Source organism: Acipenser ruthenus, chromosome 8 (genome assembly GCF_902713425.1).
Source record: "Acipenser ruthenus chromosome 8, fAciRut3.2 maternal haplotype, whole genome shotgun sequence".
Classification (NCBI taxonomy): domain Eukaryota; kingdom Metazoa; phylum Chordata; class Actinopteri; order Acipenseriformes; family Acipenseridae; genus Acipenser; species Acipenser ruthenus.
In genome coordinates this window covers 5,795,986-5,815,299 of record NC_081196.1, presented here as the reverse complement: position 1 = coordinate 5,815,299, position 19,314 = coordinate 5,795,986, and the positions used below count along the sequence as shown (strand labels likewise).

General features: G+C 37.1%; 1 protein-coding gene across 5 annotated transcripts in view; it reads right to left on the bottom strand.

Annotated features, from left to right (window-relative positions):
- Positions 1-19,314, bottom strand: part of LOC117405904 (contactin-5) — a 201,425-nt gene that overhangs the window by 13,172 nt on the left and 168,939 nt on the right. For 4 of the 5 annotated variants that reach the window (XM_059028266.1, XM_059028263.1, XM_059028267.1 and 1 more), the window contains 6 exons: positions 16,908-17,044; positions 16,211-16,340; positions 12,328-12,478; positions 6,077-6,204; positions 5,785-5,960; positions 2,320-2,440 (listed from right to left, as the gene is read on the bottom strand). In XM_059028266.1, coding sequence (XP_058884249.1) covers positions 2,320-2,440; positions 5,785-5,960; positions 6,077-6,204; positions 12,328-12,478; positions 16,211-16,340; positions 16,908-17,044 — 843 coding nt within the window. The remainder of the gene's footprint in view (positions 1-2,319; positions 2,441-5,784; positions 5,961-6,076; positions 6,205-12,327; positions 12,479-16,210; positions 16,341-16,907; positions 17,045-19,314) is intronic. The other variant, XM_059028265.1, reaches the window with a different exon arrangement.

Here is a 19,314-nt window from a genome sequence, read left to right as displayed (position 1 = left end):
TTTGCCTGTCACAATATGCTGCATGACCTGCTTCTGACCAGCCACTGCATTGAGGGGTGAGCCAGTTTTATGGTCACCCGCTGTCATGCCCCTTGCAAAATCATAAATATCATTTAGCTTTCCCATAATTGCACACCATTTTCATTCAGATAATAAAGGTATAGCTGACATGTCACATGCCCACACACATTTGCATACATTGCTGACTAAATTACTTTCACATTTTACTATCATTCTCAAATTTTTCAAATTACTCGCGGTATCATTTTACAGTTTCTTTGATTACATAATGTTAAATAAAAGATCTAAATGATGTTCTTATAGTTTATTATTTAAAATGATGTCTCAGTCCTAAAATTCTAGGTGATGCAAAACTTTTGGCCCCAGCTGTATATTTAAAAACACACGTGTTCATTTAAACATAAACATTGTCCCATTTGTGTCTTACTTGTTGTCAAGATTTTCTGAAATAATACAGTAGTATCTGAACAGTATGTCTATTTAAGCCACTGGACTAATCTAAGACTTCATGGCAGTACAAAAACCACACACAGACCTGCCTTCAGAGTCCACTGACACGACACCAACCTGTACTTTGTAAAGATGTGTCTATATCATAGACAGGTCCTTTGAAAGTCTTACTACTGTGCATTGATTTGATATTCATCTCTACTTGTTCTAAAAAAAAAAAAATTCTAACTTTCTTTTACATAATAAATCAGTTAATACACTTTGCTTATATTTTCACTGGTCTCTGCCCTCTTTTTTAAAATTCAAAACTCACTAAATAGAAGTAACCAGTGTTGTTTTATAACAAGCTTAGTCACAGATTCACTATCTGCGTCGCATATTACACTTGTGCACAAAATGACAGTTGTCACATAATTGGTGAATAATTGATAAAACTGACCAAGGTCTCTGGTGTTTATCCAATCAGGAGCCAAGATAGTCCCTTGTACACTTAACTCTTAAGTTAGCTCTTAAATATGCACACAAGCTGAAGAACACAGCTCGTTTTTGGGCACATTTGTAATGTTATGAACTGGCCTGCAGCCATATTTATTGAGCATAATTCAAAACACTGTGGCAGACCTCACTCTATTTAAAACAATCTAACATATGTTTATTGTAGCCATCCGAAATAAATCTGTTACCACTGAAACCGTATAATGATTTTTGAAAAAAAAAAACAGCTGTAAGTGAGAAGCAGACAGCTGGTACACCTAGTGAAATCAATGCAGTGTGACTTCTGGGAAGGTGCTGCACATTTTTTCTTCAGCTGGGTGAAGCTACACAGGGTGAAAGCTAAAGGTGCTTTATTTTCAAGCTCAACAGAAAGTCAAGCACATTTTTGTTACTTCAGTGCACTGAGATTTCATCAAGGACGTAATAGCTGGCCCAATCACATCTATAGAGAGACCAAGACCTACAGCTGGTATATAATTATTAAGAAGAATTAAGCTTTAGCTAACTACACTTGTTGCCTCATTGACATTTTAACCCAGTGCTAGTGTACTAGTGCTACCTCTTCTCACTGAAAATGGCAAGTTCATTATGCAGACAGGGTCAGGCACTTTGGGAATACTGGTGGCAATATTTTTCTTCTCACAGGCCCATGTTTGTCAGTAAAGATGACTAAACTGAAATAGCTTTGATTAAAAGCAAGTTGTCAATAAAATCTGTCGATAATCCTTGAAAATTAGATGGAACTCTCAAGGTTGTAAAATATACATTTTTTGTAATGAATCATTAAGTGCTATAGAACCCCCTGCAGTTTTTACAAAAAAACACCTGTATTGTTCTAACGCAGCTATTTTTTTTCAACATACCGAGTTTTTTTTTTAAAAATTATCCACACATCATAGGTAAATAAACTAGGGAATTGCGTTTTTCAGCATTCATTTTCAGGAACGTGTATCCAGTCCATGCTCCCTCCTGCAACTATGCAAGCTCTCTGATTGAAATGAGTGGTGTATCTGGAAACAATGCAATCTTTAGAAGATTTATTTTTTCTCCTGGTGAATGCTGTTGAGTAAATTGCTGAGAAATGTATCACCCACTTGATTGATGTGTGATAAAAAATGTGGCATTATATATATAAATATAACACTGTGATATGTACAACACGGCACACAACACAGTTAAAGTAATGTGCTTATTGTAAACTTTGCAGGGGATTCTGTAATACTTTAAAACAGCTCAAGAATGTCAAAAAAAGAGAGCTAGTTTTGACTGGTTTTGTGTATGCATAAGAGATTTTATGAACACCATATTGTTTCTTCTTGTCCACCACAGAGAACAATTAAATAACAACCTCACCTCTTACAAGCAGCTCAGCTTCCGACATCAGTGAGTCGGCACTGGTTTGAACCCGGCAGCCATACCACCCAGCGTGCTTTAGAAGGATGTTTCTGATCATTAGATCAGCAGAGGAGGCCTGCTGCGAAGAGAGATACAGCAACAAATAAATAAATAAATAAATAAATCGCAAAACCAAGATCACCGCTGTGAAGCTGTCTTCTGAGTATTGCAATATTTAGGAACACATCACTTTGAACCACCCCAAAGCTCAACAGCAGTCTCCTGCAGATCTGGAACCCTTTTTTTTGTCGTTTTCACGGAAAAATGCCCCAGGCGATATTCAGAAAAAATCCAAGTACAGGCAGATGTTTAGCACAGTTGTTGATTAAAATTTAAATACATGAGTCTGTCTAAATCTACCTGTCTGCTGCATTATGTCTGTACTGTCCTAACTTGTACTCAGAACTACTTTAGCAAACCTTGGGGTCCATATTGTATCAGAATTATTTCAGTATGGGATTTTTTTAGCAACTTGATATTGGTAAGACCAGGTTACCACTTAGTTCAGGTGATCCTCAGCACAGATATGACTGCATGTTTATTTACGCTTTTATTTACACATGGTGTGTTTGTTGCAGTGCAAAGTGAAAATAAACTGAACAGGGTTCATTTGGAAAGTGTGAGAGCTTTCAAAATTGCTCCCTGACCACTGGATCTATGTAGAGGGGCGTTGCCCTTAGGAAAGGAATAATGCAGGCAGTAATGGTATTTAGATATCCACATGACTGCCTTGTAGATTAGACTTCCTAATTATAATTTGGAAGATAGCATAATACCAGCACTAAACCTCATTCAAATGTCACCAGAAAGCCGTTCATATCTAATCATAATTTCAATAGCTGCATCTGATGCAGAATTTAAGTACATTTTCCTAAGCGATTAAACTAATTTAATTTTCACTTTTACACTTGGGAGCTTCTCTTACATAGAGCAACAGTAGACTGATAATATCAGATGCATTTTTTCATTTATCTATTTTTATTAACAGATCTTCTCCTGAGGGTAAACTGCTGCAAATCTAGCAGACTATCAACCTCAAACAACCAATGGGTTTATAACCAGTAGTTTCATTTGCACCTTTAGCTGCTTCTTGTAGGATCAGCAGTTTGGATATTCTGTTACCTTTTGAAATCCTGAAGAAAACTTTTTCAAACCTATAGTAGACATCAAGACAGCCAATGCTATTCAGAGTCCAGTGGTCATTAATTGTGTTTTCTTGCCATGTGATATTCTATCAAGGACAATGCATTTTCTCTACCAGTGTAAGTGTGCTTATTATTTTGCCACTTGGAAATTGTTACCTCTACTGACACATTGTACTGTACAAATGCTGCACTGACAAGCATACTCATCATTGTAGAATTGATTTACTTTAATGGTCCTGAAGCAATTTAAAAATAAAAAAGCTAAAACATGTTGATGTTACTTAACTAAAGTAGCAGGAAACAACTGAGGTGCATGGCTTTCAATTTTGTCTTGGAACAATAAGGCCCCATTGTTTATGGTTGTTTTTTATGTGTGTAAATCTAATAGTAGCTGAAACGGTGTATTCATTCTTTGTAAAATAGCTGACAGTTCAATATGGTACACAGAAACCCAGAAATGCAGATATGTTACAGCCCAAGGAGCACACTAAGACATGTGGAAGTGCAAGAAGATGAATGTAATATTTAGAATACAATGTGCATGGCGCATGTATTACTGGGCATAGACTACTGAATAAACGACCCCATCAAATGCACCATAGTATACATTACAAATACCATTTTCAGAGTATACTGTGCAGCTCATACCTGTCTATATATATATATATATATATATATATATATATATATATATATATATATATATATATGTTGAAATTATTTTAGAAGTAAAAAGCTGCCTGATAAATTCTGATAATTATGGCATGTGCTATTGCTTGATTATCATTAGCAGTATTAATATAATTCGCATTTTTAATATTAGTCCTCACTGGGGAGGCTGCCTTGGGGACATTTCCAGTAATTCTTTGATTTATTCTGAAAGGATCTCCAGCAGCTTATTGAGGCAATTTGATCATGTGCATGGTTAGATCAATAGTGCATCATCAAATGCAGGTCGGACTTATTTCCTAATAGTATTATTCTCCACACAATCAATAGAAGTTGCATTTATAAACAACTGTGCATGCGCAGTTTTTGCACAGTCTGGACATTAGTTACAGAACTGTCTTTAGCCAATAATTAACTGCACTTGTACCAGGGTTAATGCAATCTCACAACTTCAATTTGCCTCTTTGACACTTATTTGATTATTATTAATCTAAATTTAGTGATGTCCACTGTTGCCTATTATTTAAAAAAAAAAATCAATTAATCCCTGGCTTTTCTTATTTAAATGTTTTTTGAGCTACACCTGGTAACCAAAGTTCATTTGACTTTTATATATCTGAATACTGAACCTCTTTAGCTCATAAACACTGGAGCAATATTCACTCAAGCTTGATGGAAGGGCATTTTCAAAAGTAATAGCTGATTGCAGCTGCATAAATTCTCTACTGTTACCATTACCACCCCAGGATCTTATTACAGTCCAAGCAGATTGCAAGGAAGGCTCATGGCTAGTAAAATGGCTTTTAGCAAATCATTTTCATATTATTATGTGGGGATGCTGAGCGTTTCACTTTTTGACAGCAGCTCACTTAACAACTATGGCAATTGGAATGCCATCAAAGGTTTGCAAAATTGTTCAAATTAACATAAGCAGTTTATAGCCGGCAATGGGTCAGGTTTCTCCATAGGTTTGTAATGTATTGCCAGGACATTATCAGAATAAAGGGAGTCTGCTTAAACAGAAATATCTTTTTGTATCAGTTTTACATACACTATCTTGACTTAAAAATAGTGGCATATCACAAAAAAGCAAGCTGGGTCACCTATATCGCCGATATCTACTTGACAGAGATAGGACATCGACTCCACAAGATGTCAGAAGGTTGTGTCAGCGTTATAGACTAGGGACTGATATTCTGGAGATGTTCGTCAAGGTTATCCCAAAGGGTCTCAACATCTGGAAAGAACAGAAGGCAATGCTTTGCTCTTCAAACCAGTCCCTGACTCCTCTGATTCAGAGGTGCCATTGTCTACTTGCTAGTGTTCCCATCTTCAGGTAAGAAATGTACATGTTGCAGGCGAAACTGTATCTGCCATCACATTCACACAGATCCTTTTGTCAACCCACAAGCTACAGTAATGCATCTTGTGTAAAAGCCCTCAGCTGTCATTTCTTCCTACTAAATCCCCATACTCCTGAATTTGACCATCTGATCTTGTAACTGATTTTCCAATTATTAATGTCTCTAAACTCAATGCTACATTAGTCTACAAAAAAATAGCACGATTAAATAAAAGCATGCCCTTTGAGGTTAAATAGTGTTCTTACTGCACCAATGTTTTCAAAATGTCCTCCCTCTTTGTGAAAGTTGATAGGCTCTCTGTTCTGTAACCATAGAAACGACACATCCAGGGAGGGGTCGTGAAAGGCCTTGCAGTTGAGGACCACACTTTCACCCACTGTAACCTCCATTCGGGTCGGTGCAAGCTGCATCCGTGTGGGCTCTTTAAATACAAAAATGAAACCCTTTTTTAAACATGGAAGTAAATCAAGGTAGCAAGCAAACAAAGGGGAGTCTAGTTTTCTATACTCTGGGTTTAAACTACTCAAAAACAATTACCTTTCACCCGCACTGTAGTTGTCATCTCAGCTGAGCCAAACTGATTCTCCCCTCGGCATACATAGCTGCCCTCGTCGGATTTGGTAGAATTCACAATCCTGAGACTGTTATCCTCCACAACTGAAATCCTATTAATGAGCAATGAAGAATTATCAGACACAATAACTGTGCTGCTAATTAGCACCATTTCAGAGTCTGCGTGTTGAGCCAAACATTAGTCTCTACAGAAAGGTCACAAAGATCCGTTTTGGAGTTGAATCTCACTACCCAATTCCAAAGTAACCCGTCTGAAACCTGGAACCAGTTAAGTTCTCTTTACCTAACTTTTTAAATGTTTGTTCCCCAAAAACTTGACATTGCAATAGATCCAAACCAGTTTCCAATATGTTGCAGACAAGGTACACATATATTAATATGTACATGACTCAGCTGCATAAGGAAACAGAATGTCTTCTGAAAATGTGCTTTTGCCCTGAAGACCATTCTCCAATGAGGTGGAATGATCGTTCTTCTCTGCCATAACTCCTAGCACTAATGTGCTTCAGTAGACCCTTTAGAATGAATGATACTCTGTCATTTATTTGGAAAATCCCTATTTATTTAATTTTCCAGCCTAGCACAGACGGACTACTTCAGTGCTCTTAAAAATGATGGGATTATGTCAGTATACTGTAGTAATAGAATCTCATTACATCACACTGAAGGTCTTGAGGTGCGAGAGGGATCATTTAGTGTTATGGATGATAATTGAGCTATCGAATCTTAAGAACAGATTCGTCAGTCAGGCTTTCTCTGTCTTTCTCTTTTCTGACGATGTGTAAAAAATGTTTGTGTTTGTACAACTGTTTATTTTTCAACCATTTGGCTGTTTCATGGTCAAGTATTTATAAACCAGAGTGATGGCTCTCCTGGTGTCAAAAACAAGGTCAAGGCCTGCTCTTCAAAATCTTTAATTGGTTTTCAAGTCATTAATTCATATTTTCAAGACCGCTCCTAGGAAACAAATATCAGAATAATACGAAAAACATTTCTCTGTCACTTAGCTGGCACAAAAAATACACTGCTGTTATACAAAGTAGTTATGTTACTGTATTTTTGACCTATTCAAATAAATATTATTTGTTTAAACAAACACTTTCACCAGAGTTGCAGATTTAAGCAACTAACCAAAACAATGAAAAGGTAAAAAATCAAAAACATAAACTACAGTATATAACAAAAATCATGTGATGTCTTCAATTTGAATTTCCACACAGTAACCTCTGAGACCAGAAAAGATGGCCCATTGATGTTTTCACTTCTGGCACCATCAAAGTAACTGTATCCTTTGACCTTGTGCATTTGGTTGCTTGGTTTTATCTTAAAAGTGCAACAAGATATTAAGGATGGGTGGGAGGTAGTTGCCACTGGTCGCTGACAAAGGTCAGTATTAAATGAATCAGTAACCAGTTTAACTTTCCATTGAAATCACAATGATAGGTTGGGTCAGTCAACAATGAATCTTATAAATAAGAATGAGCTTAGACATGATTGTAAGTGTTGCTTTAGCTGATAATTCACACTAGGGTGCAGTCACAAAGTATTATGTTTCTGTATATTATTATTTCAACTTTCTTATTAATATTTAGCACCTAAAGCAAAGGAAGTTGCTTCAGTGTACCATGCACTTGTAGTGAGTGGTGGAGAGTCTTGATTTGGACCTCAGAAGATATCAGTCAGCATCACAAAACAATCACAGGATTTAACACAGTTGTGCACAATTGGCACTTAGCAACTTTGCAGCCATTCTCACTCCTTCCAGGTTTGAGAAAGTTCATACTGCATTTCTCCTCATGATGCATAAATAATGAAGACTCTAATCGCGAGTGCTGCCAACCTATAACTTCTCATTAGCACCAGCAGTTTGCACGTTTTTCTATTATTTGCGTCAGGCATTGTCAAAAAATAGTCTCAAATCTAATTTTCTATTTGTGGAGCTTCTTGCAGTTTGCACTGGACATCTTCAACCCAGTCTTCTTCAGATTACAATGCTGGCTGCAGTGATGTCTTTCACTAATGGGATTAATACTTTCCATTTAGAAAACAAAAGGCATGAACATTAGCTGAAATCCATGTTAATTACAAACCTTCACCAACTCAGCCCAGCTGTCAATGTCAGATAAAAGGCTATGTGCTGCACTGTTTCGATTCAATCCAAGCTCTCCCAGCTATTGAGCTTCTTCTAATTCAGTAATGACTTTTCCGGCAACTGCTAATGATTGCAAATCTTTACACCTTAAAGGGCAGACAGGCCACAAGTAAGGTGTATGTCATTAATATTACTGGCTTGTAAAAATACTGATATTCTCTCCTATTCCTCGGGGAGTCATACTCAGTGCAGTCATGTTCTTAATACAACTTACTTTTCAACTGCTTGTGAATTTCAATAGTAATACATTATATGCATTGAACGTACTACAAATTGAATAATGCTATTGTTATTTAGACAGGTGGTCTTTTATATAGGTTTAGCTGTATATAGAGCCCCTTTTATACAGGCTCAGTGTACATATTTCTCCAAACTCTTCTAATAGAATTGTCGAACCAAAGCACACAACTATCCAGCATTAATATTATGTTGGAATTCTCTTGCCTAATTTCAATAGAGTTATGACAAATGGGCAGGACAAGTGAGAAGTCTGTGTGTCGTCTGTGCTCCCCAAGCCAATCCTTGGCCCATCTGTAGTGACAGATAGTAGGCACTGTCACTGTCATCTGCCATGATACTGCTATGACTGCTACCACATTACCTTGGTTTGCTCAAGCGCTAGATCTTGATCCAACTGAGGTCTTTTGGGATGAACTTGACTGATATCCGTGGCAAGGCAATACATAAACCCAAATTATAACTTTCTTTTCCCAGCTTTGGAAGTTAAATGGTATCTATTATATTATAGTGCTATATTCTACAGTAACTCTTGCTACCGTTGACAGGGTGCCCCTGATAGCAAGGTGCTGTGCTGTATAAATATCTTCAAGCAAATAAAATCAAAGTTGTGAAGGCTTCAGTTGCTCCAACTGAAAAGCTTCAGGAATGAGGATCATGAACATCCCGAATGAAAAGTCTCAGATTAAAATGACACTCTGTTCATTCATCACCATTTTCTCATGTGGAATGGTTCTCCAGATAATTTCCTTCTCTCCATAAATCAGACTCAAAAGATCCACTAAAGGGTATGAATTAGACATCTGACATTTAATTAAGTATGTAGTGCTTTAAGCGACTATTTATAAACAAACATAAATCACACACTGTAGTACACAGAAGAGGATTACATTGTTAAGTTTGGGCTTTATAAATGAATCGGCGTGTTGATTTCTGATCCTGAGGAGAAGCCGGTTTAGAATACTCTGACTGTGAAATAAACAAACATTCAGAGCAGGATTTCTGCAACCTGATTGCCACAGAACCAGGGCATGTCATTCAGTATGTTTGACTGAACTAGTAAAGGGATTTAAAAAACAAAACAAAACAACAACAACAACTTTCCATTGTTCTAGCTTCCCAAAAGCTTAACCTTAAACTTTTTTTTTTAAATGTACAATTATTTCATCCCACATTTACTTCCCAATTTGTAATTCAATTATATATGCATCCCTGTATTTAAGCAACTCCACACAACAGCTCAAGGAACCTGAAGTGGTGAGCTACAGACCCTTGGAGGATAAATGTGTCATTGAGTGCCTGGCCAGTAGGTGCCGCTGTAGAGCAGTAAGATGAAGCAGTCCCTGTCTGCTTTACCTCCTAAATCCGCGGGAATGCCAAGACCATATTCACTGTCGGATCCCTAGCCCAGATCAGCAACACGATCCTGCGTGACCCTGACTGTATGACTCACCATGCACACCACAGGGTTGTGACTTTGGTACCATGTTAGCCACTCTGAGATTACCAATATATTAATAATATTCAACCAGAATTGCACTGTATATGATTTAATCCTATTTTTGATTCCACGCCTTTCTAGAGGTGTGAACAATTGGGACGGTTTGCCTCAACTGTATTTATATTTGACTTTAAGCTACTGTATACACTGAAATGATAGAACGGATTGGATTTAGAGCCCCTTTGAACAAACTGAATTTTGCTCAGCAAGAAAGTGTAATGAACAGAATAGAAACTGTCTGTTAAATAATTATTATGTGTAGGCTAGCATTGTTAAATCACTGGGGCAATGTATTTGCTTCTAATAACTGCTGTTTTGTTTCTTTTGTAACTAAGCAACAATCACCTTTTACCACCACCACCTTATACACAGCAACTCCTGGGTTCTAATTCTGCTGTGCAGTAGTGTTTTGACTAATTGGGCGAATTCTGGGTTTACTGTCAAAAGCACGAGATAAGCAGAGAGAGAATTTAACAGAATCCGACATAACACCAGCGAACTTATTGTGCAAGAATGACTGGAGCCATGCCGTCCTGTCTTCCATTCTCTCCGTATATTATCTGTTTAATAAAAACATCTTTCTGAGAGCCACGTATGTAGAAATTAAACTACCTATTAATAACCATATATGGAAATTGTTTGTATTTCAAATCCTGTGCCTGTCTTATGCTTGAGCGGATAAAACTCTCTTATGTATAAATGATGACGCAACCCAGCGTCTGGGGCTCAGGTACATCCTACTGAGAATGGAGTTGCTCTGTTTGTATTCTATTACCACAATAAACTATACTTAGTTTTTTTAACGACCTTTACACTGCTGTGTGTTTTCTTACATTAGTATCTTTTTTAAACTGTTTAAATAATGAGATTTGATCAAAAATCCTGCTGTACAACATATCTACATGTGCCACTCTGATATAACACTGCTCCCAAGTACTTTATCATAATAACTATAAGAAGAAGAAAAACCAAAAAAAACTTGTACTGTTTTGGAGCTCTTCAAATTGAAACTTTTCTTGCTCCATTTGTCTCCAAATCACAGTCTTCATGGAGTTCTTCTTCACAGTTGGTTTGCTTATCCACTGTAAAGAAAGCCTATGCCTGATATAAGAATGCATTGCTTAGAAAATTACCCGTTTCAGGCAGACATTGAAACATTGGTTAAATGAGCACATCTTTAGGATAGGGTTAGGGACCATGTAAATAATACTTTGACAGTTTTTTTTTTCTTTTTCTTTACAAGAAAAATGTAATAAGCATTCAAATTTTCATTCCAGGCTTGTCAGAGCTAAATTGGAACATGATCAGCGTTGAGGCACGGATTGTTCAGAACTCAGCGGAGTGTGAAATCAGAATTAGACAAAACACAGAGATGAGAATAAATGCTGGCAAAGGCTCATTTACAAGCGCTGAGGTGTTGACACGAACATGGGAATGTTTATTACTGGCCTTTTCTAGGGCTGGGAAATGATACAGACACATTCAGAGATATGAAGAACAGACTTTCTCTTCACAGAAAGAGGGATTTATTTGGGGGATTTATTTTTTCCTTTGCTCTTGATTTCTTTTCATTTTAAATTTTTCTCCCAATTAAGCACTGCCACGGCAGGGTAGAGGCTAGGTCAGCTGGGGAGTCCTTGGACGAGCACTTGTGTCCTCCGAAATGAGTGCCGTCAGCCATCGCTTATTTTCGCTCTGCCAGCCCGCCGTGCAGCCATATCAGAACTTACAGCATCAGAGGACCACGCAGTTCTGAATTGCGTACAGGCCGACCTGCAGGCGTCTGGCCAGCCACAGGGGTATTTGGTGGGAACTTCCGTCCACGGTAGGCAGTGGCATAGCTTGGATTCGAACCGGCAGTCTCCAAGCTGTAGGGTGCACCCCTTTGCTCTTGATTTCTAACAAGGAACTAAGCTGTGCAAAGCACCCATTACTGAACACTGGATGATATATATTTGTTATTATAAATGATTCTTGAAAAAAATAACACTGGGAACACATGAAAATACACAGAAAATCAATCTTTACATATTTGCTAAATTATTATACCGTTATTATACCGCGTGGCATCGCAGTTAATAAATCCCAAGCATAGACTTTTGAGGAACTGAACATGCAACTGAAGCGATCATAAACTGACTGCCTTTATTAAGCTGAAGATGGTCCACTTTTACGGAGCTGAGATAAGCAAGTGCATTCCAACACTGGCTGTACATAGCAAATTAAGTCATAAGTCAGTTTGAATTCCAATAAATGGCTGTTGCTTATCCCAGCCTTGCCTCTCCATTTGCTTTGCCTAATATGTAAGGCCCAGCATCTTCTTACCTCTTGTTTGGAGGAATTCTCCGGTCTCCTTTTTTCCAGGTGATGTCTGGTTTTGGAGATGCTTGAGGTTTACACTCAAGAATGATATCTTTACCAACAATCGCTGTGACTATTTTCCTTTCTGGGATTGACTGGAAACTGGGAGCAGAAGCTATTTGGAGAAAAGGGGAAAAAATGTGTATTAGCTCTGATTTTAGCTGGAAGCCGTAACCTTGTTTCTGATCCTGTCAGATAAGCTCAAAATGGATGAGAAGTGGTCAGTACTTCCATAGGAAAGCAAAGGGATGTTCAGAGTGGAGGCTCATACAACCACAGATTCTGTTCCTCTCAATAGCTTTCAAGGCCAAATTTAATCTCAAATAAATATGCGCTTCTCTAGATAAACTTGAAAGCTTAGTGTGACATACAGACATAGAGACAGACAGACAAACAGGATGCCTTAATATAAACCCAGGTGTTCATAGTATTAATAACTAAAGAACGTCCCTTTCAACTTTTACCGTAATTAGAAAAGTGATTCTTCAGATACATTTTATATAAATGTAAGTATGACAAACACACAGGCAGCCTCCATATGACCCCCAGGGTGGGACACAATCCACAACTAAAGAATTTTCCAAAGAAATTTCTTAGTAAGTTAGACAACCTTCATACGCCCCACAGCTATTCATCTAGATTATCTCAAAAGATGTTTGTATAACTATCATGTATTAATAGTTTCCAAAGGTGTTTATATAACTATACTCTATTAAAAAATCTCCAAGGGTGTTTATATAGCCATAATGTACTGTAATAAGAATATCGAACGTACTAACACATTTCTAATGTTATTAATGCTGTACTATGTGGAATTACGTGGCTACAGAAGATTAGTGTATTATTCGTATTCTTATTCTTAGTACTAGTTTCAAATCATTAACATTTTATTGGAGGAGTTACAGATCATTCCAGTTGATATATCATTTATTAGTTACATTTATATTACAATCTTTTAATTTCAATGAAATGCCACAGTTGCAAAAGGCCAGAAAGAGGGATGACATTAAAGAATGGGGAACTTTTTATTAGTTAATGGACACATTTAAAAATCCTTCTGGAAATAATGGAAATCTGGCATTCTAATTTGATTTAAATTAAAATCCCTAGTCAGTGTCTTCAAGTTATAATTCTTAGTTGGGACACTGTAATTAATTTATTATCAATTCCTTCAAGAAGTTAAGGAATACAATAAGGTATACTTATTTAGGAAACAGCTTTTTTCATTAGGCAGTTTTAAACTTCATGAACTTCATTTACATTCCCAGAAACGGATTCCTCCGTCCTTGAAGATGGGCAGGGTGGAATTCCCTGGAGAGCATGCAGCAAATAGTTCTGGAGAGGAGTATAATTTAGTTTCTGTATTGAAAAATACAGGCGACTAAATCAAATCCAATAGTACATTGCAATCTAACAAAGATCAAGCAACCTCCTACTTTCATTTATTTGAAATCATGTTTTGTTAAATGAATTTTTTTAAAAGGTGTTCATTCAATAATTTTTTAATCCTTTCTATTTTTAAATATGAAACGGTTAAATATCCTGTGATCTAACTTTCAAGCGCATTTTTATTTATTACTCTAGAGACTTATATATATTTTATAGTTTATATTTTACCTTGTCTCTTGCATGAGCATTTCTGTGAAGGACAAGACATTGCTAAGATGAACTCACAATGTTATAGAATAACTCATATAAAATAAATAAATAAGTACATCATTAACAGTCTTCTTTAAGGTCCTATGAAAAGGTAGTCAAAGCAGTTTGTGCCGCACACATTAAGCAGGATGTCAAGCCACAGTTTTGCTGCAAGGCCTCATCAGGATAAGTTAGTGAAAGTTGCGTGATGGTCTGTCGATGCCACCTGACATTCTGACATGTTGATCACAGCAGTGCCTGGCAGCCAGGCTGGCCGGTTACAATCCTTCAGGTGGTAAAACCTCAAACTGCATAAAGCCTTGCAGCCTTGCTTGACATGCGTGCTCCCTTTTGATTGGACCTCATAGAAATGTCTCATGGCATTTTAAAAAACTTCCCATATATATTCCCATATACATTTTGCTTCTGAAAAGACTCCTCAGGGTGGATTGTGCTTATATGCCCTGACCTCAGTGCCCTACAAATCTTTTGAAATCTTTTTAAAACAGGTTTTGCTGAAATATTCAGCGTTTCAAATAATGTTCTTATTAGCAACAACAACAGAGAATCACACAGAACACACATACTATAAAACAGGTAAGACAACAAATATTCAGAAAATATGGACGATAAACTATCCCAAAGTTGAGAAACAGTTGACAACTTTAAACGAAATACAATTCACAAGTTCTAGGATCCCAATTTTTACTGGAGTCGGTTTGCTGGTGCCTGTAAAGCATATTCAGGGCTAACATTCAAAAGGGTTGCAGAATGTTGCTGTACAATAACGATGCACAACTGGCTTGAGACAAGTAACATTATAACAACACTGTATGAATGTAAGCTATGCAATATCTGCATTTATGTGTGTGTAGGTATCTATGCATTTATAAATCTACCTATTGGTTCATTAGTAATTAACATTTTGCCTGCAGTGTTCACCAAATTGAAAATGCAAAATCATGCTTCACATTTCTTAGTTTGCAACATTTTATCTGAAGCTGTTTACTCTTTGTCCTTTACTTTAGCCAAAGGCTATTCAACTGTTAAATGAACAATTGCTTTTATTAGCTGCTTTGCAAAACATACATTATTTCTTGTTTACATGCTTCACCTTACATATGTCGGCCTTCACCCTTTAACCTGCTTATCTCCAGATGGCCTAGAATGGCTGCAGGCATCCCCCTGACCAATGACATGCAGGCTGCTGGTTGCAACGTTCTTTCTTTCTGGCAATGTTATGAAGCAGTGCTTTCATTACATATCAATATGTATTTTAAATCTCTTCATTTTTAAATACACACAGGGCCAAGACCAGCTCTGAACCAGCTAACCCCCTGCTGTACAGGCGATGGCAGATTGAGAGTAAATCTGTTTCCCCTGCTACACAGAACAGCTTGCTTGAATGACTTCTTTCCAGTGCGATCCTGTGTTTTTTCTGCACAGTTAGTTTGTTGCATGGTGTGTTCGCAGGTTCCCTTACTGTTGGTCCCTACCCACCGTGCTAAGCTGCAGTAGGAAACTTTCTTTAGCTACAGTAAACTGCACATTAATCTGCTGCAGATCAAATTACAATGGAGTCCTTTCACTTGACTACTGCTAGGGCCACAGATTGTACAAGAAATAGTTTAGCTGCTCAGTGGCAAAAACTATCCCCCTCTGGGTAACAGCGCCGACCTTTTGTCCAGAAGGGTTTTAAAAGAAGGGATCTGAGTGACTCAGCAGGATAGTCCACTAACATGCCTGTTGCCTTTGGAGGTTGTAAGTTAAATTAATTTTGTCCAGACCAAGCACTCAGTGGACACTTTTTCACATCACTATGACTGCTTTATACAGCATCCAGGACTGGAGAAAGGTAGAGGCTGCTCAGGTCAGGGCTGCAAAAGAAAACTTTCACGACATTAACATGCATTACAGTGCCATTTTCCCCTCACCTTTTCATATTGATTCTAATAATTTCACAAACTAATGTTAAAAGTCTGTAAATGGGTCTTTCAGCATGAACCTTGACAATACAGTAATTTATTCATCCAGCGCGTTAAATGGTCTGCTGTGATTAACGTTGATGGAAATGTTGCTTTTAAATGTGAATGTGGTTATTACAAAACGAGATGGATTTTTCAATAATTTTCAATAAATAATAAGCCAACATGGAAATCAAATAAATATGTTTATTTATTGTTTTTTTTTTTTTTCTACAAATTATTACCTAAAATCTTCAACTCTGCACTGGAATAAATGGCTCCGTGTTTATTCTCTGCCACACACTGGTACATCCCAGCATCCGACTGATGTAGACTCTTTATCAGCAGCTCACCATTGACCATCTCCGTTCTGTTCTGTAAGACAATACCAACTTTACATGTTTTTTAATTAACTTTCCTAATCAGTTCTTCCAGAGAGTAAATATTTTCTTGTTTTTTTTAAACAAGAGACATAACATTTTACGATTATGAGTGGGGGGAGTAGGATTTAAATAAGAGGCACTGTTCTGTAGGCGGGGACAAAAGCACCCGAATATATATATATACACACACACACACACACACACACACACACATACACACACATACAGTAGATACTCTTTAACTGCAAATTATTTCATTTTTTGTTCAGGGATTTCATCTTTCATCCTTTAAATTTCTGCTGCAGCGCTGGTTAAAATTAAATCTGCTTTCTTTAAAAAGAGATACCGATAATACATGTATTATTCTATTTATTATCTAGATTATCATCAAGTTTTTTGATGCACTTTTGATTTCCCTTGACTACCACTGAATCTAGGTTGCATTTTTTAAGGCCCCCCCCCCCCCCCCCAACCCCCATCCCCCAGCCCCATTAAATCTTGGTGGTGTTATTGATGGTGTACAATTTTGCCGAGCCGATGTTAACAAAGTGACCTGTACCCGTGACAGCAGCGGTGCACCGTTCCAGAGCCAGCGGTAGCTGGGTCGTGGCTTCCCTGTAGCCTTGCAGTCCCAATGGAGCTGCTCTCCGCTGTCTAGCTGGGTATCATTAATCATCCAAATCCACTGAGGATAAGCTGGGAAAGAAAAAAAACAAAAACAATAAGTCTTTTTATCAGCTTTATGCATACCTGACTTCTTTCTTACAAGCGCACATCATGTAAGTGTAGTGCCCTGCTGTTTAATAAAACACATTACATTGTTTATTTCACGAAGCCAGCAGGCTAACCAGTATTATTTTTTATTTTATTACTCAGCTCATCATAAATTAGGCTCATAGAAACAGAAAGTGAAATAACAAATTGTTGTCTGTGCACATAAAGACAGTTATCCCTGCTGTATTTGACTGCAAGCTTGTCAGTTGGCTGTGTAACTTAAAATATGTCTTCTGAAATCCTAAATGGCATTGAGATTACTGCTGCATTTTTTATTTCACAATAATCTGTCCGATCTCTTTATATAGACAAGGCATGTTTCCAAAGTGTCTTTTGCTGAAGTTGTTTTCTATAGTCAGCTAAAAGTGCGTCCAGGAATCCTGACTGGAACAACAATCTGGACTAAACACATACTCTTGTGCCTTTAAATATCATCCCTCTCAGTTGATTCCAATGTTATTCCCTCTAGTAGCATGCAATAAATATTGATTACACGCAAAAAAGCTTGTAGTGCTATAAAAGCAAAAGCTGTGATGAAGGAGACCACGCCAAAGTTTAAATTGAACTGAAAGGGTAGCTGTACTTATTGTTCATTTGTATTTTGGACTAATTAAAAAATGCATTCTCATTGAAAACTATAGCACCTATTTGCAGCAGTGTGGATGGATTGAAAGAAATGTGCCTTGGCCTCAAAGTTCATTTAACACGCTTTACAGAGAGAAGAGAGACTGATCTGACCTTTGCCAAAGGCTGCGTGCTGGCTGTTATCAGCCCTTCCTGTGATGAAGCACATAATGTGGCTTTCACAAAAAATCTAGTCATCTCCCAGGTCACATGTGTCATGATGAGCACCAGTGGCCTTGGGAAAAACAAGTTTTATCCCATCTATACCAAAAATAAAAAATGTGAAGACATGTTTATTGCTGCACCTCCTTTTCTGAATGTAATTTATTTAGGGCAGCCGGTGCATGAACCTTCATCATAACGGGGATCTCACAAATCCCTGTTCATTTAATCACATCAGAAGAAAGGTGTACAAATCATTTTATTGCACACAGCTTTTGTGATGAGTGATACAATAAATACAGTTTTGATCACAAGCACAGAAGAAATACCATATACAATACAATATTATGTAACAATTGTGTGTCATAAAGTACTTAATCTATTGAATGTTTATTAAAATGTAACTCAACTTCAATAAATGGATAATTGCATACCAATTAAATATTTATGTCAAGCATAAAGCGTTATCCAGTATGAATACAATGTACAGTATACTGCACTACAGCCTTTCTCGTGATGATTCCCCCCTCTCTTGTGAATTTTGCCTTTCCATTCAGAAGAGCAGGATTTACAGGTAACAGTGTGTGTGACTGTTGCTTATCTTACAGAGATGTCTGTTAATATTTTAATACTGAGAGTTTTAATAAAATAATATCATGTGAGATGGCCACACGAAAAACCCATTACTAATGTTGAGGCAATGCTTTTATTTTTCTTTGGTGGAATGCACAGTTAACAAATACTATGCACTTCCTTACAAGCATTACCAAAACTAGCCACAATTCATATATTTAGAGCTTTGAGTTACTGTACAATTTAGCTTAGAAATAATATAACTATTAAATTAATCTGGAAGAAGGCAAGATCACACCTTGGGGATGGAGAAGCAATGCAATCAGTCTATCTGAACTTTAACAAAGAAGAAAAATCGATGAACAAATTATTGCCCCTCCAGATATCAACAAAAAACAAGATACATCTGCATAACCTTTCAGCAACTAGCATCCACCAAATTATATTTAAAAAAAAGAAATCAATTTCTATTAAGTATATACAGTGTTATAAAGAAATTACAAGGCACAGCACTTCAACTTTTGTTTAATCATTTTCTAGGACTATTACAGTCAACACTTAAAACCCAGAAACCAGTTGATAATTAACACATACACATGTGCATGTAGAAGCAATTCAGACATTATTATTAAAGTATTCAGAAATAATAGAGCTCCGGCAACTCTTTTTAATTGGTTCTGCCAATAATTCCTAACTCTGGTTTAACCAATTTTATCTTGGGCAGTGGTAATTGGTACTATATCTGGATTACAGTTCTGGTTGTAGGTATGACATGGTTTCTGAAATTCCTTCAGTCGTTCAGTTCTGGGTGATGCAATCATGTAACTTGTGTT